We start from the raw sequence: 23,227 nt of genomic DNA, 5'->3' as shown, positions 1-23,227 counted from the left end.
AAAAAAAAAAAAAAAAAAAAAAACGCTAATAGAAGTAATAAGTTGGAAAGGGAAAAGCAGCAGTTCAGTGCTACTAACATTAAGTATGATAATAAACAATGGCAAGATGTACAAGGTGGCTCAGAAAAAGGACGGTTAATTCTGTGGAGTGTTTGGGGTTAGAACTCCTGAAGAGCAGGTCAAGAGGGCAAGAAATTGAGATTCAGATGAATTTGTGATGGGACCAATTAGTGAAGAAAGTGTTTCTGGAAAAGGGCTGATAAATTAAAAGGATGTAGATCTATGTAGGAACTGGAAATAATTTACTAAATTTGAAAAAAAAAGCAGTCATAGTAGCGGTGAGAAATGAAAGAAGACATGAAATCAAGAAGTTACATTGCTAGATGGCTTCTTCTAACCTTCCTTGTTGCTGTCCATGGCCATATTCTGGGTCTAAGGATTAGCAAACATTATATCTGAGATCCAGAGCACAGCTACAGGAGAAATTTGCTCAAGAGGAGTTGAGTTTTAGTAGAACAGGGAATAAGAAACTGTGAAGATATGTTGTGAGGTAACTGTCACACATGGACTTTGAGTTCACTCAGAATGATGGCAAGAGTTCGAGGAGAATAAAGAATCATGAAGTGGGTACCAGGAAATTATCTGAAGGTCAATGCAAGACAGCAATAAAAAACGTAACAGTGCAACCAGATTCTGTAAGTGTCTGAGAAGAGAAGGCTCAATGGTAGTATCAGGACAGCAGGATGCTGACCCACTCCTCCAGGCCTCAGCACATGGTGATGTGAAAGAAAGAGCAGCCCCTCTACTTGAAGGAGCCACCAAGAAGCAGTGTCCTTAAGTCATGTGTCAGCTGTGGTGAGGAGGGGCAGAGAGAATTCTGTGAAGTCTGGGAGGTTGTAGAGCTCTAATTGTGTGCAATTAGATGAGAGTTTTCTAGGGCAGAGGTTTGGCAGGAGGTTAGCAGTGAGAAAAGCCATCTGGCAGAAAAAGTACTTGGCAAGTTGTGATGGTTCACACATATTCACTGAGTCCTACAATGTGCCAGCCCCTGTGCTGGATTTTGGCTTGGTGATGCAATCATGCACAAATCAGTCTCAGCTCTGCCTTTGCAGGAGACTAAATTTAGATCTTCCGGGAGTATATGAACAAGAGGCTTAGAAAGATATGACTGGCCTCGTGCTTCTCAAAGTGTACTGTAGTGGATTTCCTCTGAGAGTAGACTATAAGATTTTTGAAATCTTTACTGAGTTATAGAAAAGAGTGAAAGACTTAAAAGCTAGGATTTCAATTTGCCTTTGGGTGCTTCAGCTTGTAGGTGCTATGTAGGTGAATATAAAACCTACCTACACAATTTTTGAAAGGTAAATATTTTACTTTACTTTCCCTCCTCCAGTGCTTTGAAGCACTAAGAGAGTCAGATGATCTGAATTAGTTTTAGGCAGGCAAGAATGGAGTTTAAATGTCCATTGAAAAAGACCTTATTGATTATGTTTCTTTGGGCTACAAAAATTAGGTTCACATTGTTGGAGCAAAATACTCAGCTATAAGATCCTTCAGCTATATTTTATTCCTCCTTGTATTTGCAGGATCCGAAATGTCATTGGCAATTTATAAATATCTATAGATTAAAGAAGTGAATCTTACAAGGATTCGGTAAGTGGGTGGGGTAAAAGGTAGGATGTCTACTAGGAGGGCAGAGATGTCAGTGTAAGAAGGGCAGTAATCAGGGACAACCTCACTAATATAAATTAGAGTCAATATGAATCGAAGTTCCTTCTTGGCCCTTCTCATGTTCAGTGATTGAATGAAAAATAAATATTCTTACTCTCCTAATTTGTACCTTTATCTCTCTATTAACTGCTGCTCCCTTCGCTACATAAAATAACCAAATTACTCAGCTTGGTAAAGGTTCCAGATCATCATGTGACTGGGCTATGTTAAGGGTCTGGTCAGTTGGAACCATCCTTATTTGGATAAGGTAGTACCAATAGTGTTTGGGAATTTGCAGTAGACTCAGGGAGGCTGCAGCTCCCATTCATGGGTGATGGAGGATGGAAGATATCGTCACAGTGAATGAAGACAAATAGGGATGTGGCATTTGTCAAGGTCCAGCAAAGGCAGAAACAGTTTTACCTTGATGTATTTAATAAGTGCCAATCTCTTAATTTCCTAACTCATCTATGCCGTTACTGTGTATCTGTGAATGCAAAGACTACAACAACCATTATCAGAAGGACACATATTTTGAGTTATTTTTCCAGTGGCAATGACTCTTTGTAGAAATCAGTATAGAGAACATATATGCCCATTTCATGGGATTTGAAGCATAATTTTTACTGTTTTCATTTATCAGGGAGGTTAATAGTCATTATATCTTTTACTTTTCTGACATACAATTTGTCTTCTTATATGTGGCTTTTTTTATGCAAAACTTTTCTTCAGGGACAAAATTCCCTATTATGACATATGGGAAAACATATTCTGTTTCCCCTTTGTAATGTTGTGCTTTATGTTCAATTTCCAAGGGCAGAAATGGCAAAAGACGTCTGGATAATTAAAACCAAAAGATAAACTAATTTGGCTGCAACTTAGATAACTCTTTCAGACCTTTCTTCTACTTAGTAAACATATTATAATCAATATGCTATTTCTTAATCGTTTTCCACTGTTTAGCTCCAGGCAGAAATGCAGAAAACACCAACAATATTTTGGGTGATTTAAATGCTTGAAGTCATGTTCTTCAACTTACTAGTGCATAAAAGTCACCTGGGAAACTTGTGAAAAACTGTAGATTCATAATCTACAGTTCACAATGTGACCTGGGAAAATGCATTTTAATAAACATCCCAGTTGAGTCTGACACAGTTGATCTTAGGTACCATATTGAGGAATGTGGTTAAGGGAATGTGAATACTTACATGGTCAATGAACCACAAGCAGAAAGCAGGAGAGATCCATTCTCTGGCATGGATTCCACAGTCAATCCATATGGCATTTTTGGCTGTTTGTTCTTTTCCAGAAACCTGCTCAAAAAAACCCCCAAAAGTAGCAAAAATGATAACAATAAGCATCAGGATAGTAACTTTCATTTATATAGTGCTTATATTTAATAGCATCAGCAAATCTCTGAGATACACATTGTTCTGCATTTCTTTGAAAATTATCAAGGGAAATTTAAACACTGGTGAGATTAAGGGACATTAGATAAGATAGCAAAACTGGTGTGAATTGAAACTGAAGTTTGAGGCCAGGACTCTTTTTCCTACAAATTTGCAGTCATGTCTGTGGGAAGAAAGTTGCCCAGGTGCCATGGCAAGAGACTGAAGGCACAATCTGTCCCAGCATAATAAATAACTGATTACTTAGATGTAGCAATGATACCAAATAGATGTACAGATTACTTCCTTATAGCAATAATATATTTACTGATTACTTAGTTATAGAAATGACACCAAATAGATATTAGATTCAATCACATAATCAATTATATAATCAATCTTATTATATCATTCTCTATTAATCTTGGCTTTAGTGTAGGAACCTTTTAGTCTTATAGTATAGACATGATCAGGTGAAATATAATTTGGAACTGAAGGGACATTGTGAGAAGTGATCAGGAGGCAAGAATAAGGCACCCATTACTTAGCAGGCTGTGAGGGGGAGTTTTCCTCTCACTGGGGAGTTAAGAGAAAACTCTGCTTTGCTGGCTCTTGAGGAAGGTCTGACACTAGCCAGGCCAGCCCGCAGACATCCAGGGACTTAAACACCTCTCCGTGGTGCTGTGCTCTGATGGTCACCATCCTTGTTCACCTTCATGTTCCACTTTCCCACCCAATGCTCCCTTGTAAATTCTAAGAGGCTGTGAGCAGTAAGAATAGAGGAATCCTAAAAGCCTTTGATCTCTCTGATAAGTGCATAGAAAGATACTGACGTATATGCCTTCCCTCTTTGCAGTGGCTACCTGAGAAGGAGGGGCCCTCTGTACTATACCCATGTAGCCCCCTGAACTGTACCCACGTGGCCCCCCGTATTGTAAGAATGTGATTTGCTTGACCCCTACCAATCACGTCAGATGAGTCAGTCTCCAACCCTGCGCCCCTGCCTATATACAATAAATATCAGCATGTCCAGGCATTCGGGGCCACTGCTAGACTCTGCCCTTCTGGTAGCAGTGGTTCTCTGAGTCCAGCTGAATTCTTCGCTCATCTCTGTGTCCTTGTCTCTTTCTTTTCTACAGTCTATCATCTCCTCACGCAAAAGAACACCCACTACACCCTGCGGGGCTAGACCCAGCACATGTCAGAGCTGCATGTGGAAGTTTAGAAGTAGAGACCAGAGAACTAATGCTTTGGGGTGTATCTTCATGCTTCATTTCGAGGTAAATGGGTGTGAGTTGGACGGCAGCCTTCCCCAGGAGGTGAGGAGACACGCCAGGAGCAGAAACTCCTTCATCATTTTCCTCTGAGTGCATTTTATTTATTTATTTTGGTGTAGATTATTTTTTTATTCCACACAAAAAGAAGCACACCTCTAACTTCTCACAAACTGATTACCAGCAAATCCAGAGACAGAGGCTTTATTTCTAGTGTGGTGGGCTAATATAAGCTGCTAACCCTGGAATAAGAATTGTCAACATTCCTCAATGATAGCCTTTGATCTCTTTAGAAGAATTATAAACACCTCCAAAATTAATCTTAATGCCTTTAAAAGTCAGCTACAACACAATTTAGGGTATAGCACAGTGGTCCCCAACCTTTTTGGCACCAGGGACCAGTTTCATGGAAGACAATTTTTCCGTGGTTGAGACAGAGGTGGGGTGGAATCAAGGGTTTAGGGATAAGACTCTTCCACCTCAGATCATCAGGCATTAGATTCTCATAAGGAGTGTGCAACCTAGATCCTTTGCATGCGTGGTTCACAATAGGATTTGTGCTCCTATGAGAATCTAATGCTGCTGCTGATCTGACGGAGACATTGCTCAAGTGGTAATGCTTGCTCACTGGCCACTCAACTCCTGTTGTGTGGCCTCATTCCTAACAGGCCATGGACTGGTACCTGTCTGCAGCTCAGGGGTTGGGAACCACTAGTATAGAGGGAGAAGAGTGTTGTAAAATGAAACAAATATGTAGACTTGCAATTCCAAAACAAGAAAAAGAAAGACATATTTAGATTGCTATCTGCACCACTCTAGGAGATTTTTTCCTAACTTGGAGCTAGCAATATTAACAAGATAGTAAGTGAGAAAGCCCAATGGCATTGACCATTAGTGATTAAATTGTATAGTCAAAGAAAATTACCTAGCTTATTCAACTCAATGTAAAGAAAATCCTAAGTTGTCTGCATTCGTTACTTTACTTGACCTTTCTAAGTCCTAGACCAATTTTCTTGGCACTGGTTCTGACACCAAAAAGTTGGCAAAATCCCAGAGACTCACATTATAAGCACATCCTTGATCAAGTAAGAGTGGGACCAAACCATCCAGAATGCATGATTTTTCAACATGTACAGGTTCCAGATATGTATGTTCCAAGTACTACATACAGCATGGCTGAAAGGAAATGTAATAGGTGGATATGCCATGATACATAGATCCAATCTGACTGACCAACTCAATGACCAGGAGGACCCAACATTTCATATGTCTGCCTTGAGTTTGCACTGCAAGTTCTTACAAATGACAGATTAAAATTGAGAAGTTCTAACCCAAAGTCTTATCTTTGAATGAATGAAGAGGCTCACTTATCACAATTTAGATGATGGGATACTGTGCATAAATTGTATGTTACTAAATCAAATGTACATTTTTAGTGACTACATTTTTTTTCCAGAGCTGCTTTTTAATTTTTTTAAGAGAGAGAGAGAGGTAGAAAACAGAACTATAAAATTGTTTTCTAGTTCTGAAAACAATTGGCTGTGGCTGTGTCCACTGACCTTTACTAAGGTCAATTTATTCAAGAGAGAAGACTTCCAATCCAGGTAGGTTAATCAACTTCTCTTCCATAACATTTTGCAACTGAAAATAAATAACCAAATGGGTGGCAATTGGAGCAGAAACCATCTTCTTTACCCTACTGCATGGGACTTCAGCCTTCTCCTGCTGTTTGTCCTTCACTAGGATTTGTTGTTCAGTTCTTACTTTGGTTTTAAAAGCTGTACCAGGAAATACTAACCAGAGCAAACAGGTAAGAGAAAGAAATAAGAGTCATATAAATTGGAAGGGAGAAATCAAATTATTCTTGATTGTAGATGACATGATCTTATATTTAGAAAAACCTAGTCTCCACCAAAAACCTGTTAGAACTGATAAATTCAGTAAAATTGCAGGTTATAAAATCAACACACAAAATCAGTAGTATTTATATACAATAATAGCAAGCAACCTGAAAGGAAATCAAAAAAGAAATACCATTTAACAATGACCAAAAAAAAAAAACCTGGAATAAATCTAACCAAAGAAGCAAAAGACCTACAATGAAGATAATAAAGTGCTGATGAAAGAAATTAAAGAGAACACACACAAAAAAATGAAGATACCTCATGTTCACAGGTTTAAGAACTAATATTGTCAAAATGTTCATACTACCCAATGTAATCTGCAGATTTAGTGCAATTCCTGTCAATACCAATTCACTTTTCATAGAAGGAGAAAAAAAATTCTAAAATTCATATGGAGCCACAGAAGATCTTGAAAAGCCAAAGTAATGCTGTACAGAAAGAGCAAAGCTATAGTACTAAAACAGCATGGTACTGACATAAAAGCAGACACATAGACCAGTAGATTAGAATAGAGAACCCGGAAATAAATCCACAGATTTACAGTCAACTCATTTTCAACAAAGACACCAAGAACATACATTGAGAAAAGGGTACTCTTGTCAATAAATGGTGCTGGGATAATTTTTATTCGTAAAATTCAAACTAAATCCCTACCTCTCACTACATATATTAAATCAACTAAAAACAGATTAGACTTAAATGTAAGACCTAAAACTATAAAACTACTAGAAGAAAACATTGGGAAAACAATTCAGGACATTGGTCTCAGCAAAGGTTTTTTGGGTAAGACTTCGAAAGCACAGTCAACAGAAGCAAAAATAGATAAAGCATATTACATCAAGCTGAAAACTTTCTTCTGCACAGCAAAAGAAACAACATAGTGAAAATTAAAATATGGGAGAAAATATGTGCAAACTATCCATCCAACAAGGACTTAGTAACCAGAATATATAAGGAACTCAAACAATTCAAAAGGAAAAAAATAAATAATCCAATTTTTAAAATGAGAAATGATTCTGAATATACATTTCTCAAAAGAAGACACACAAATGGCCAACAGATATATGAAAAAATGCTCAACATCACTAATGATCAGGGAAATGTGAATTAAAACCACAATGCAATATCATTTCATCCCAGTTTAAATGGCTTTTATCCGAAAGACAGGCAATTACCAATGCTGGAGAGGATGTGGAGAAAGGGGAACGCTTGTACACTGTTGGTAGGAATGTAAATTAGTACCGCCACCACGAAAAACTGTGTCCTGAGACTTTGTTGAAATTGCTTATCAGCTTAAGGAGATTTGGGGCTGAGACGATGGGGTTTTCTAAATATACAATCATGTCATCTACAGAGACAATTTGACTTCCTCTCTTTCTATTTGAATGTCCTTTTTTTTTTTCTCTTGCCTAATTGCCCTGGCCAGAACTTCCAATACTATTTGAATAGAAGTGGTGAGAGAGGGCATCCTTGTTTCGTGCCTGTTTCAATGAACACTATTTCAAAGGTTTTCAAAGGGAACGCTTCCAGTTTTTGCCCATTCAGTATGATATTCGCTGTGGGTTGGTCATAAAGAGCTCTTATTATTTTGAGATATGTTCCATCGATACCTAGTTTATTGAGAGTTTTTAGCATGGAGTGGTGTTGAATTTTATCAAAGGCCTCTTCCGCATCTATTGAGATAATCATGTGGTTTTTGTCATTAGCTCTGTTTATGTGAAAGATTACGTTTATTGATTTGCATATGTAAACCAGCCTCATGTGCTCAGGATGAAGCCAACTTGATTGTGGCGGATAAGCTTTTTGATGTGCAGCTGGATTTGGTTTGCCAGTATTTTATTGAAGGATATTTGCATCAGTGTTCATCAGGGATGTTGCTCTGAAATTTTCTCTTTTTGTTATGTCTCTGCCAAGTTTTGGTATCAGGATGATGCTGGCCTCATAAAATCAGTTAGGGAGTAGTCCCTGTTTTTCTGTTTTTTGGAATTGTTACAGAAGGAATGGTACCAGCTCCTCTTTGTACCTCTAGTAGAATTTGGCTGTGAATCCATCTGGTCCTGAGCTTTTTTTGGTTGGTAGGCTATTAATTACTGCCTCGATTTCAGAACTTGTTATTGGTCTATTCAGGGATTTGACTTATTGGTTTAGTCTTGGGAGGATGTATGTGTCTAGGAATGTATCCATTTCTTCTAAGTTTTCTAGTTTATTTGCATAGAGGTGTTTATAGTAGGCTCTGATGGTAGTTTGTATTTCTGTGGGATCAGTGGTGATCTCCCCTTTATCAGTTTTTATTGTGTTTATTTGATTCTTCTCTCTTTTCTTCTTTATTAGTCTGGCTAGTAGTCTATCTATTTTGTTAATCTTTTCAAGAAACCAGCTTCCTGGATTCATTGATTTTTTGAAGGAGTTTTCTTTTTTCTATCTCCTTCAGTTCTGCTTTGATCTAAGTTATTTCTTGTATTCTGCTAGTTTTGGAATTTGTTTGCTCTTGCTTCTGCAGTTCCTTTAATTGTGATGTTACAATGTTGATTTTAGCTCTTTCCTGCTTTCTCCTGTGGGCATTTAGTGCTATAAATTTCCCTCTAAACACTGCTTTAGCTGTGTCCCAGAGATTCTGATACATTGTATCTTTGTTCTTATTGGTTTCAAAGAACTTATTTATTTCTGCCATTAATTTTGTTATTTACCAAGTAGTCATTCAGAGCAAGTGGTTCAGTTTAAAATCAGTGTGCAAAAATCACTAGCATTCCTATACACCAATAATAGACAGAGAGTCAAATCATAAGTGAACTCCCATTCACAATTGCTATAAAGAGAATACAATACCTAGGAATACAACTTACAAGGGATGTGAAGGACTTCTTCAAGGAGGACTACAAACCACTGCTCAAGGAAATAAGAGAGGACACAAACAAATGGAAAAATATTGCATGCTCGTGGATAGGAAGAATCAATATTGTGAAAATGGCCATACTGTCCAAAGTAACGTAGATTCAGTGCTATGCCCATCAAACCACCATTGGTTTTCTTCATAGAATTAGAAAAAAACTATTTAAAATTTTATATGGAACCAAAAAAGAGCCCACATAGCCAAGACAATCCTAAACAAAAAGAATAAAGCTGGAAGCATCACGCTACCTGACTTCAACCTATACTACAAGCCGACGGTAACCAAAACAGCATGGTACTGGCACCAAAACAGGAATATAGACCAATGGAAACGAACAGAGGCCTCAGAAATAATGCCACATATCTACAACCACCTGATCTTTGACAAACCTGACAAAATCAAGCAGTGGGGAAAGGATTCCCTATTTAATAAATGGTATTGGGAAAACTGGCTAGCCATATGCAGAAAACTGAAATTGGACCCCTTCCTTATACCATATACCTTATACAAAAATTAACTCAAGATGGATTGAAGACTTAAATGTAAGACCTAAAACCATAAAAACCCTGGAAGAAAACCTAGGCAATACTATTCAAGATATATGCATGGCCAAAGACATCATGACTAAAACACCAAAAGCAATGGCAATAAAAGGCAAAATTGACAAATGGGATCTAATTAAACTAAGGAGCTTCTGCACAGCAAAAGAAACTACCATCAGAGTGAACAGGCAACCTACATAATGGGAGAAAACTTTTGCAATCTATCCATCTGACAAAGGGCTAATATGCAGAATCTACAAGGAAATTTACAAGAAAAAAACCAAACGGCCCCATCAAAAAGTGGGAAAAGGATATGAACAGACACTTCTCAAAAAAAAAAGACATTTATGCATCCAACAAACATGAAAAAAAGCTCATCATCACTGGTCTTTAGAGAAATGAAATCGAAACCACATTGAGATACTATCTCATGTTAGAATGGCAATCATTAAAAAGTCAGTAAACAACAGATGCTGGAGAGGCTGTGGAGAAATAGGGATACTTTTACACTGTTGGTGGGAGTGTAAATTAGTTCAACTATTGTGCAAGACAGTGTGGTGATTCCTCAAGGATCTAGAAATAGAAAATTCCATTTGACCCAGCAATCCCATTACTAGATATATACCCAAAGGATTATAAATCATGCTACTATAAAGACACAGCACACATATGTTTATTGTGGCACTTTTCACAATAGCAAAGACTTGGAACCAACCCAAATACCCATCAATGATAGATTGGATAAAGAAAATGTGGCACATATACACCATGGAATACTATACAGCCACAAAAAGATGAGTTCATATACTTTGTAGGGAGATGGATGAAGCTTGAAACCATCATTCTCAGCAAACTAACACAGGAACAGAAAACCAAACACCGCATGTTCTCACTTATAAGTGGGAGATGAACAATGAGAACACACAGACACAGAGAGGGGAACATCACATACTGGGGCCTGTCAGGGGTGGGGGGCTAGGGGAGGAATAGCATTAAGGGAAATACCTAATGTAGATGACGGGTTGATGGGTGCAGCAAACCACCATGGCATGTGTGTACCTATGTAACAAACCTGCACATTCTGCACTTGTATCCTAGAACTTAAGGTACAATTTAAAAAAAAAAAAGAAAGAAAAACAGTGTGGAGTTTCCTCAGAAAACTAAAAATGTAACTACCATATAAGCCAGCAGTCCTACTATTGAGTATGAATTGAAAAGAAAGGAAATCACTATACAAAAGAGATATCTGCACTCCCATGTTCATTAACGCACTGTTCGCAATAGTCAAGATATAGAATCAACCTAAGTGTTCATCAAGAGATGAATGGATTAACAAAAGGTGGTACATCTACACATGGAATATTATTCAGCCATAAAAAGAGCAAAATCCTATCATTTGCAGCAACATGGATGGAACTGGAGGTCATTATGTTAAGTGAAATAAGCTATGCACAGAAAGACAAATATCACATGTTCTCTCTGATATGGGGTGTGGAAAAGTTGATTTTATAGAGGTAGAGAGTAGAATGGTGATTACCACAGGGTGGAAAGGGGGATAAAGAGAGGTTGGTTAGTGGGTACAAAAATATAGTTAGGTAGAAGGAATAAGTTCTAGTGTGTAGTAGCACAGTAGGATGACTAGAGTCAACAATAATTTATTGTATATTTCAAAATAGAAGACGGACTTGAAATGTTCCCAACACAAAGAAATGATAAATGTTTGAGGTGATGGCTACTCCAAATACCCTGATTTGATCATTACACATTGTATGCATGTATCAAAATATCACATGTGGGGATGGAGGGAGAAAAAAAATCACATGTACCCCAGAAACATGTACAATGATTATATATCAATTTTTAGAAATTAGCAACAAAAAGCTGCACCAGTGCTTATCCACTAACATAAAATAAAACAGGGATTTAAAAAAATAAGCATCTCCCAGCACTTTGGGAGGCAGAGGCGGGTGGATCACGAGGTCAAGAGATCAAGACCATCCTGGTCAACATGGTGAAACCCCATCTCTACTAAAAAATCAGCTGGGCATGGTGGCGCGTGCCTATAATCCCAGCTACTCTGGAGGCTGAGGCAGGAGAATTGCCTGAACCCAGGAGGCGGAGGTTGCGGTGACTATCCTTTTCTCAATGTGTGTTCTTGGTGTCTTTGTTGAAAATGAGTTGACTGTAAATCTGTGGATTTATTTCCGGGTTCTCTATTCTAATCTACTGGTCTATGTGTCTGCTTTTATGTCAGTACCATGCTGTTTTAGTACTGTAGCTTTGCTCTTTCTGTACAGCATTACTTTGGCTTTTCAAGATCTTCTGTGGCTCCATATGAATTTGCACTCCAGCCTGGGTAACAAGAGCGAAACTCCGTCTCAAAAAAATAATAATAATAAAATAAAATAAATAAACATCACTTCCTTCATTTTATGGAAATGTTAAATGGCTTATCTGATGTCACATAAGGAGCGACAGATTTAATTCTAGAACTGGGGTTCATCTAGAACTGAAGCCTTAACCCCTCCAGACTGTATTTGTACATAAGGCCTTTAAAGAGGTAATTAAGTTAACATGAGGCCCTTAGCCTGGGTGCTAATCCAGTCTGGCCGGTGTCCTTGTAGGAAGAGATTAGGACATGCAGACCAGGACAAGACTGTATTATTAATGGGAAAAACTTTAAAGGAAATAATCAACTCCTAAATAGCCAGATATTAAAGTTGAGGAACACTTGTAATGCAAATATTTTCAGAACTCAAAGAAAAGAAATTCAAGTTTTAACAAGCACCACTGGAGAATTAATCCCGCCCCTCACACTGAAAGATCCACGACTTTCCCCACAACATACCTTTAAAACATAAAGTGGATGCTTCTCATATGAGGATCCAATGTGGATTTTTTTAAGCATACCAGGATGCCTCTCAGTTATAAGTTCTATCCAAGAATAGATCTAGCAAAATGGAAACCAGAGATTAGTCACGAAACAAGTTCAAAGCATTTCCCTGACCTGAGGAAGCAGACAACTTCTTCAGAGAAAGGAAATTCCTGTAAAATTCTGTATGTGGAATGCATGAGGAGCTAAAGCACTTGGGCAGGGTGTTTCTTCTGCTGTTTAGGGAAATTGATAAAATTAAAGTTTTGATAAGTGTCAAGGTTTTGAGAAAGAGTGAAAAAGTGCTAAGAAACTTATAACAAGGTTAAAAAAAAAAAGTTAATCTTTAAACTATGGCCCCTGAAAGTTATTTTTAAAGTCATCACATTGAATTACTGCCCCTGTGTATGAAATTCTCATTATCATTCTTTCAAAAGTTCACTTTTATTTGGAACGTTTTTTGAAATGCCCTTTTCAAGATGAAGGGAGCCCTGAGCACCATCTTTACGCAGGATAAATGGAAGACCTGCACAAGCACAGTGAGACTGACAGAATGATGAGAGGCAAAGATGGGGGCGATCTGGAGGAAAAACAGACAAACCCAGTTCTCCCCCCAAGAAGTAGTTTGATTCTGGACCTCTCTCTTGGGTGGAAGTCCAGTTGTATTTGAGGTTTGTCAAGATAACAGAAGGAAAAAGGAAAAAAAAAATCTGACTTTAGGTGAGCACCCACTTCAAAGCAAGTGTTGAATTATTGTCTGGTTTGGGGTTGCTGGGATTGAATGGGGTTATGTTTTAACGTGGACCAGCTTTCCAGGGTCCATTCTTAAACTCTGATACTTTCTGAATTGGAAACAATTAATGCTTGACTTTATCTCTGGGAACTTTTCTAGAGGTGATTTCCAATAGCAATCCTAGCTGGTAAAAACTGGAGCGCCATTTATCTTTGGGTTCTCTGAGATAGCATAACCAGCATGAGTGGTAGGTGTGGGTGGTTGTCCCCGTGCTGAGAATTAAGGGCTCCTGGAAGGCCCACCTGCCATCAAGTACCGACCCTATCAGTGTCTGGGGTGTCAGAAATGTAACCATCAGCAATTTCCTCATCAAAACTCCATTTTCCGTGTTACTCCTCTAGGCATAAATACATCTGAGAAAGCTACCACAAAAAATTAATGTATGCATTGATACTTCAGCAGATTTCCTCTAACAGAGGAGGATGAGTAATATGAAAGCAGTTTAACTTTATTCATTTATCAAACTAAGCTGATATAATAACATAACATCTTTTGAAGAACTCTTTTCTTTTCCCGTTTCTTCTAAGAAGTAATTTTTGGCCATATGTTTCTTTCTCCCTACACCAGTTTATTTAAGGTCTCCTGGTGTGAGTCAATGACAAAATAACCTCTGCTGCCCACCAGGCCATTTTGTAGGGAGGGCTGATGGATAGACCATTGATTCAAGGGAGAGAAGCACTTAGAGGAATGTTCTGAGAGCAAAATTGTTACGGTTCCTATGAACCGCTTAGAAAATAATAGGGGCGGGGGTGGAGAGAGAAGTACAAGATATTTTCTAGAGTGTCATAGTTAAGAATTAAATTTTGTACCCCTTTCCCCAGTTCATGTGTTGAATCCCTAACTCCCAGTAGGTTAGAAAGTGACTGTATTTGGAGACAGGGCCTTTAAAGAGATGATCTAATCAACATGAGGCCCTTAGAGTGGGCACTAATCCAATCTGACTGGTGTCCTTACAGGAAGAGGGGATTAGGATATACAGAGACGGACACCAGGGATGCACATGCACAAACAAAAGGCCATATGAGGCTGGACGTGGTGGCTCATGCCTGTAATCCCAGCACATTGGGAGGCCGAGGTGGGCAGATCACTTGAGCTCAGGAGTTCAAGACCAGCCTGGCCAACATGGTGAAATCCTCTCTATTAAAAATACAAAAAATTAGCTGGGCATGGTGGCATGTGCCTCTAAGTTCCAGCTACTTTGGAGGCTGAAGCAGGAGAATTGCTTGAACCCAGGAGGCAGACAGGTTGCCATTGCACTCCAGCCTGGGTGACAGACTGAGACTCTGTCTCAAAAAACAAAAACAAAAACAAAAAAAAAGGAAAGAAATGGCCATCTGAGGAATGAAACACTGTGAGATGGCAACTACCTACAAGCTGAGTAAAGAGGCCTCAGTAGAAACCAAACCTACTGACATCTTGATCTTCTAGCCTCTAGAATCATGAGAAAATAAATTTCTGTGATTTCAGCTACACAGTCTGTGGTATTTCATTATCATAGCCCTAGCAAACTAATAGAGCCATGTGCTTATTTTGTCATTCTGTGTCATTCCAACTTTTTCCTGAAGATATGGTAAGAAAACAACTTTTTTGAAGAAAATAATTAAAATATGATTTACAGACATTTAAAAATACTTCTGTTTATGGTATTACTCTCTCCCCACCAAACTTATCACAGCAGTGACAGTTTCACCTGCTGTATTTTGCAAATCCCACCTATGGAGGCTGGCTGCATCAAGTTTGCTCATGCAGTCCTGCTGATGGATGCTGGAGAGAGGTGGTCTAAGTTGTATAAATATAGGAGAGATTTTTAAAAAGGGGGTGCAATTGTAAGACCTCCTTAATCTATCAGGCACACATTCTAGAAGCATATTTTCTGGCTTAATTAACTGGGAAGGAACAGATGCTTTTTAAAGATTATATACATAAAATTGATTCTCATTACCTAAATCTTAGATGTCTTAAAAATAGGATATGGTCCCTAATAGTTTCTGGGCACCTAGTCAAAGATGACAAAAATAGTTATGTTAGGCAATATAGCAGCATACTCTTATAAAAGGGTATCAAGGTATTTTTACTGCTTGGAGAATACCATATAAAAAAGAAAGTCCTGCAAGGAATTTATTCTTTCAACTGACAAATATAGGGAAATGGCTTTTAGTAGATTACGTGAAAGCTTGATGAGGTCTCACCTGTACATCAACATCTTACTCAAGTTCCCTCTAGAAGGAGTGGAACCTGTAAGTACTAAGAGAAAAATATATCCAACTTCTTAAAGATTAAAACACAGGCATTGTTATTATTATTATTAGTTTAAATAGCTTCCTTCTAAGAGGAATAAAATATAATTAGTTATAATGTATTAAATATAAGTGAATACATTCCTTTAATTAAGTGAGCTAATCTGGCAATTAGTAATAGTAAAATTAGGGTAATGGTGCAAAGAGACATGATTAACTAGACTGGTAATTTTTTGGTGGCAGTTTTAATGAAAAGCCCCTATTCTTTAGTTTCTGTTGTTCCATAGCATAAAGTGTTACTCCCAGCAGTTAGAGATACTCTCAGCTGTAGGCAAACATCCTACAGCTTACCAAATATGATATAATCTTCCCAGGGAAGATATCTACCAAAAAAATGAATGACCATCATGTAATTAACCTACGTGTGATTTTTTTTTACCATCCTCCACCAATTATGATTCTTGGATATTCCCCTGGTTGAAATGGCAATGCTGATTAAATGAAAATTGTAGCTCTGAAGAGCTGTGTGATGGCTTACTTCATTTAGTGAGTGATACCGTTCATAGTACGATGTGGAGGCTCGGGGGCTGACTGTGTCGTTGGAAATCTGCTGTTGAATAAGATCTTCCACATCTGCCAGCAAGACACTATGTGATGAAACAGAGAGTGAGGTAGTTTCCAAGCAGGGGATGGACCTTCCCACATGGCCCATTACAGGCACAGCATGAAAAAAAAAATCACTAAGAATCCTAATAAACATTTCATCAAAGTAAAAGCACGACATCTCACACTGTGATCAACTGATGGACAAACCCTGTCAGAAGAGCCCACATGGGCACTAGAGAAAAAGCAGCTCTTATGAGGTGTATTTTTGGGACCTCCAAAACAACCACCCTTTCCCACCATGACCAACATTACTCAATAGTGATTCTTGTGTCTTTTATATGAACATATGGATTAATGTGCCTTTCTTCAATTCAGAATAACACTGTATTATACTGTTTTCAGTTAAAGAGGAAGAAGCAGCAGAAAAGCTTTTTCTCCCCCCTCCCCCACCCCCACACTGACCTGCACCAGATGTTCTGCAGAACCAAAGAAACAGAACAGGAAAAGGGAAGTACAGGAAAGGCATCTCATTCCATTTCTCTTCAGAGTACCACATTTGTTACCCAGGCAAATATTTTAACTGAATTAAGGCATTCTGTCACCTGAGATAGACAAGTTGAAAGCTAGCTGTCATACTAATAAAGAGTTCTTTACTTTTATTTAGGACAATAAATAAAAGCCACAGCGTTGACATCAGAAAGATCTAGGCCCAACTCCTAACTCTGCCATGTTCTTTCTGATTTACCCTGAAAAATTCCTTAATAAGTCAGGATAATTTTTCATCTATATCATGGGGATTGCATCTACTTCACAAGGTTAAATAAAGATTAATTGATACAATGTCAATTAATAGAAAGGTTCAGCACAGTTCCTGGAAAACACTACATACCTATAGTATGCTCTATAATACATTACTAATAATTAACATAGCATATTATCCAGAGGCCACCCATTGATACACAAAAAAGAGCCTCGTCTCAAGGAAGGGGCCAGGCCACCAGGAAGGTACTGGCAGTTGGGGAGTGGAAATGGAGAGGAGATATTGGACAGGAAACTCCATGAGGAAGAAGGCAAGACTCTGAGCAGAAATTGCACCTGATATACTTTTTAAGAAAAGGAAATCATTTATAACCTATAGGGTATGTGCTGTTTCTACACTTAATTTACAAAACTTGGAAACAGAGAAGTGAACAATTCCTCCAGGGTCATATAGGTGGTAAGCAGCAGCGCCAGACTCTAACCAGGGATCCTGCAGAGTCCAACCACCTGTTACACTTTTTAAAAGCCAGACATTCAGAAATGGTCACTGTGTTTGTGAAGAAGAATTGGCAGAAGCTAAATCCCCTCCAGCAGCTGCTTTTTCAGAATATATCACAAAGCCTACCAAGGCAAATGGCAATTTTGCTTCCTGAGTCTGGGTACAGAGTCATCAGAGAAAAAGGAACTCTGAGAGACTTTACCAATCATTGAGTCTAACCTGCATTTTAGATAAGGGACCAAGGTCATGAGGGGTTAAACCACTTAGCAAAGATCACAGAGCTGGACCTTGGGCTTTATTACCAGTCCATTAAGTGCAGTCAGAGACTTCTATGCTGCCATGGTTAATACATTTTATTTTTCCAGGAAGCAGTTATACCATACCCTGGTCAAATGCAGCTACTCAATATGTATTGAATGGTGCCTACCTGGATGGAATTCCGCTCTCATTTAAATGGGTTTTCACATTGTCTACATCAGATGCATTTACAAAAAACTGGACTTGTTTTTTCTTCTCAATAAGTTCAGCTATTACTGGTTGCCAGAGAACAATCTATAGTTTAAGGGACAAAATTGATAAAGTTAAAAAAGAGTTGTTCATATCATTCTCATCTGTAGCTAGAGCCATGAAAGTTGTATCTATAAGGAGCATGAAAAGGACACTCACTGGCGCTGGTACCCATCCACACACATGGTAAACACTTATTTTGCAGTAAGCTTTTAAAATTCCTTTTTATAACTCTAGTTGCTAAAAAAAAGTCCCTGGAACATACAACATAACCAATAAATATTTGATGAGACAATGAATGAATGACAATATTCATGACTTAGTTATAAAATTGGACATGTACATTAGATACTTGAAAGAGAAACGAAATTTTGTCTAGGAAGAAAGTTGATTAAACATTGATTTTATTTAATAAAAGTGTCATGTTCTTATAATTATCATCATGTCTTTGTTCTTTTTTTAAAAAAAAATCTAATTATGGACTTTGGGCAATGGCTTTCAATAAAATTTATATTCTTTCTCTCCATATACTTTTTCAAAGCACTTTCATACTCATATCCTCTGATAATTATAACACTTTGATATAAACTAGGCAGGTGTTATTTTTTGCAATGTTCAGGTGAAGAATAAGGCTCATAGCTAACTTCTAAAATCATACACCTAGGAGTGACAGACATGAACTAAAATTCTAAATCTCAGTTGCTTCCTCTTGTAGTATTTCCTCTTTACCATGATGTGGTGGTCGTGAATATGCACCACTCAGCTTTTCTGTTGAGAAAGGCACAGTTGACTGGTGTTCCCAGTGGCTGCCGTGGGAACCTACCAGAAGCTGAGACCATGTGGTCTCAGGGCTGCAGCCATCCTGTAACTGAGCCCTGTGCAAGTGTTAATGCAGGCCCATTCTTGCCAGACATGGGGCTGCCATAACAGATGACTGGCTTAAGTCACCACTGAGACTGACCTAGCCCAGCCTTCATTGGAACTGCCCTTCAGTCTGAGATTCTCCACACAAAATCTTCCTTTCTGCAGAGGTGTCAGAGCTACATCATGGTCTGATGATGCTCTCTTGCCTTCTCCAGCTCCCGCCTCTATCCTCCAACAGCATTCCCCTCATCGCTTGCTCCCCTAGTCTGGTCTTGACCTCTGCTTCCCAGAAAGCACTAACAAACAAGGAGCCATACTTTTCTACCATGATATTGTTACGGGATCCCTGGGGTATCACTTCATCAGCAGAAACTTCTGTGGTCAGTGGTGCCTTTGCCTAAGTTTTGCTCAGGCCTGCTGAGCCCACTCAGCCTGGAAGGCTGCGCTTATCTCATGCTACTGGCTGGGATCCCATTTCTGCCAAGAGTGAGCAGAGTGGCAAGGGGTATGTGAGTGAGTGAGCATGGGGTCCAGCCACTGCACAGAGCCAGGCATGCTGGCTGTGGTAGGGCAGGCAGCTCCTGGTACCAGCATGGGCATCAGCTCCTTGCAAGGCTGTGGCTGGACCAGGTGTCCCGCAAGCAGCTTCCATGGCCAGCACCAGGGAACATGGTGATGCCCACAAGTTTGGAGGCATCAGGAACCACAGAGCCCCAAAGAGGGTGTCATAGCCCTGGCTTAGGGACCTCTTAGGTCTGAGCTCCCCAAAAGGCTGCAGTGCTTCTCTCCCTCTTGCGACCCACAATGTGGCAAGCATGGGGCGTGTTTTTTAGCCCTGTTCATGTTACAGCTCTTTCAGCTCCACCATTTGACAGGTTCAGAGTTCTTGTCCTGCATGCAGAAACAATGAGGTACGTGGACAAATGGAGGATGAGCAAGGTGAAGAGGAGCTTTCCTGAGTGATAGAACAGCTCAGAGGAGACTCACAGTGGGTGGCTCCTCTTAGCAGCCAGGGTGTCCTGACAAATGTTCAGCTCCAGGCAGAGAGGAGACCCTGGAGTGGGCAGCTCCTTTCTACAGCTGATCCTCCCCATGTCTCTCCAGAGTCTGGCTGAATCCAGGGGTTTTCATGGGCTTAGGATGGGAGGAACTATGTGTTGATTGGTTGATGTGTGGCCATGGGTGGGTGCCAAAAAAGCACCATAAGCTCCCACTGCGATCCACAGGACTGGCACCTGAGCCCCCAGGCTTCATGACTTCCAGGACTTGAAGGTGGGGCTTCCCCAGGGACCCACCCTTCCCTGCCTAGGAGCCTGTCTGCCTGCTACTGCTATTTATGGCACCCAGGCTTTTCGAGCTGAGGGGCTCCTGCGGGCCAGTGCTGAGATGGCCTCAGCAACCCCCTCAGCTTCCCTTCTGTGCTCATCAGTATCCAAAGTCCAGAGGGGGCTGGGGCGGCAGGGGGCTGGCATGTCAGTGCTGCCCTGAGCATGCACACAGCCAGCCGGGTTGTGACAGCACCTGGGTTCAGCCTCAACTTTGCTCCAAGATTGGAGTGAACACCAGGAGCTAGGAGAGGCCAGATGACGGCAGCAGGCACTCTTGAGCCTGTGCAGGAATGGGGGGCCTTCCCAGAACCCTAAAAGTGCAGAGATGCCTGGGTCTGCAAATCCTGCTGAGCTGCTGCAGCTGCACCCAGGAAGGCGGAGTTCCTGCCTGCTCTGGCCCCTAAGAGCACAGGAATGCCCAGGTCTGCAGCTGCAGCTGCACCTGGGGAGCATGAGGCTCCTACCCTGCCATCTCAGAAGGGGGTGGGACTTTCACCTCTTCCTGGCTTCTGTGGCTCCGCGGAGCACACAGCCCTGGCGGTGCCTCCCCAACTGCAGCTGGGGTCATGGCAGCAGCTGTTCTAGATGGGCTTCCACTGACATTAATATTCTGTAATTCTTGTCAGTTTTCCAAATCTTAGACATTAGATCAAGATGGGTCCTTCGGTGACCATTTTAATTAATATACCCTATGTTTCTGGTGCCTCCTTGGTTAAGAACCACTGTTTTATAAGTAAGGCTTTGTTTATAAATGTAATTTCTGCTACCATAGCATCTTTCTAAGTGCACACTTTCAATCCCAAAGTACTATTATAAAATTGGCTGGAAAGCCAATAGCACAAGTGGAGAGGTTTTGATTTGGGGAACCAACAAAGTCATGTGATTATGAGGGAGAGAAGGCTATGAGAAGAGTCCATACTAGATACATATAAGCCAGACAACAACAGGAGGGAACTCAACACCCAGTGCTTATACAAAATGAAACCAATGCAAACACAAAGTGGGAAAAAAATTACCTCGTATGTTGTAGTAAGATTCTGTAGAACTTGAACTTGCCTAGAGGTTCTAGGAAGAGCAGAGAGAACCTGGCCACTGGGGAAAAAAATAAAACAGGATTTTGATATGAAATAAAGAGTAACAATGGAATACATTATACTGTGAGGGGCTTTTAGGTAATTACAAAAGGAAAACAAAATTTAAAATATGATTAAGACACAGGATCTCACTACTGACTCAGAGTAAAAAGAGAACATATACTCTCAGTCTTTCTGCTCCTAAGCAATTGCAAAATCAACAGCTCTCTTGACTAGGGGTCAGTTTACAGAGTACTTACTTCTTTCTTTACTATTGTGCATGTGTGTGTGTGTTTTAATTTTAAAAATTAAATATTTGATGCAGAAGGGAACTTTTATGCTGATCCTAGGTTGTTGTATAATAAAATGAATGTCTGTGAACGCATCACCCCACTTAAAAAGTCCAACTTCCTTGGCAGCCTGAAGATTTTTATGTGTTCTTCTCTGCCCCACCCTCTTACCACATCCCCAAAGGTATCCTCTACCTTAAATTTTTACTTTTGCTCATTCCCTTGTTTTTCTTTATAGCATGGAGTTTTAAACACATGTATGTGTGGATTCTGAAACACTACCCTTAGATTTGCTTGATTCAACTTTATAAAAAGGTATACTATATATATATTCTTCTGAATCTTGTTTTTTCTTCAGTCAATATTGTATTCTGAAGATTATCATTTGTGTTGAAGTATCTAGCCGTAATTCACATGTGAAAGCATTTTCCTACAAGTGGAATTACCATTTCATGGGATATGCACAGTTTTAATTTCATAGGACAGTGTCATATCAGTCCTCAAGCTCTTTGTATCAATTTATATTATCGGTAGCAGCGGAAAAGATTTCCTATTTTTCTTCCTCCTTGCCAACACCAGATGCTCTCTGACTTTTTAACTTTTCCAATCAAATTGTTATGAAATGAAATCTTCTTGTGATTTTAATTTTCATTTTCTGACTTGTTAATGAAGTGGAGTTGTTTATATTTGATTATTGGCCATTCATATTTTTGCTTATGAGTCATGTTTATTCAGATCACTTGTCCATTTTTTTCTAATATACTTGTATTTTTGTAACAGTTCATTTGTATAATTTCTTTATATATTTTAAATACTAATTTCTTGTCAGTCATATGTATTGCAAATATTTTCTAGTAGTTTATAACTTGTCTTTTCTCTTTCCTGATGATGTGCTTTTTGGAAATCATTTCCTTCCAGGTGTGGGTTAAGATGTCTTTCTAAATACCTGGGATATAAAGATACTCTCATATATTTCTTCTGTCTTTCTTATTTACATATTTAATTCAATTGAAAATTATTTGGCAGTGTAAAGAAGAAATAGACTTCTTTTCTTCTCAGCATCATTTATTATTATGATGTTTTACATCACTAATATTTTCCCCAGGGATCCACTATGTCAATTTTGTCATATATCAAGTTTCCATACTATTTGGCAGAGAAAATACTGGTTCATCATATCAATGCCTCTTCCTGGGCACACAGAAAAACTACATTACCCAGTCTTCTGTGTGGCTGCATCGAGACCTGGTGCCTGAGCTTTTGCCAATGGGAATGCATGGGAGTGTTGTAGGTGCCTAAGAGTAGGTGTGTCTTCTCAAAAACCCAGCTCCTGGATTCACTGATTTTTTGAAGGGTTTTTTCTGGCTCATCTCCTTCAAGTCTGCTCTGCTCTTAGTTATTTATTGTCTTCTGCTAGCTTTTGAATTTGTTTGATCTCGCTCCTCTAGTTCTTTTAATTGTGACGTTAGGGTGTCAATTTTAAATCTTTACTCATTTCTTTTGTGGGCATTTAGTGCTATAAAGTTCCCTCTAAACACTGCTTTAGATGTGTCCCAGAGATTCTGGTACATTGTGTCTTCATTCTCATTGGTTTCAAAGAACATCTTTATTTCTGCCTTCATTTCATTATTTATCCAGTAGTCATTCAGGAGCAGGTTGTTCAGTTTCCATGTTATTTGTGTGGTATTGAG

At 39.3% G+C, this 23,227-nt stretch overlaps 1 protein-coding gene across 1 annotated transcript in view; it reads right to left on the bottom strand.

Moving 5' to 3' along the window:
* Positions 1–23,227, bottom strand: part of CPB2 (carboxypeptidase B2) — a 61,593-nt gene that overhangs the window by 20,812 nt on the left and 17,554 nt on the right. Inside the window, exons 2-6 of the mRNA XM_037741142.1 lie at positions 21,190–21,265; positions 17,902–18,026; positions 16,149–16,257; positions 12,557–12,658; positions 2,919–3,023 (exon numbers count right to left, since the gene is read on the bottom strand). Coding sequence (XP_037597070.1) covers positions 2,919–3,023; positions 12,557–12,658; positions 16,149–16,257; positions 17,902–18,026; positions 21,190–21,265 — 517 coding nt within the window. The remainder of the gene's footprint in view (positions 1–2,918; positions 3,024–12,556; positions 12,659–16,148; positions 16,258–17,901; positions 18,027–21,189; positions 21,266–23,227) is intronic.

Source organism: Cebus imitator, unplaced genomic scaffold (genome assembly GCF_001604975.1).
Source record: "Cebus imitator isolate Cc_AM_T3 unplaced genomic scaffold, Cebus_imitator-1.0 Scaffold94, whole genome shotgun sequence".
Lineage (NCBI taxonomy): Eukaryota > Metazoa > Chordata > Mammalia > Primates > Cebidae > Cebus > Cebus imitator.
This window is presented reverse-complemented; position numbering and strand designations above follow the sequence as displayed.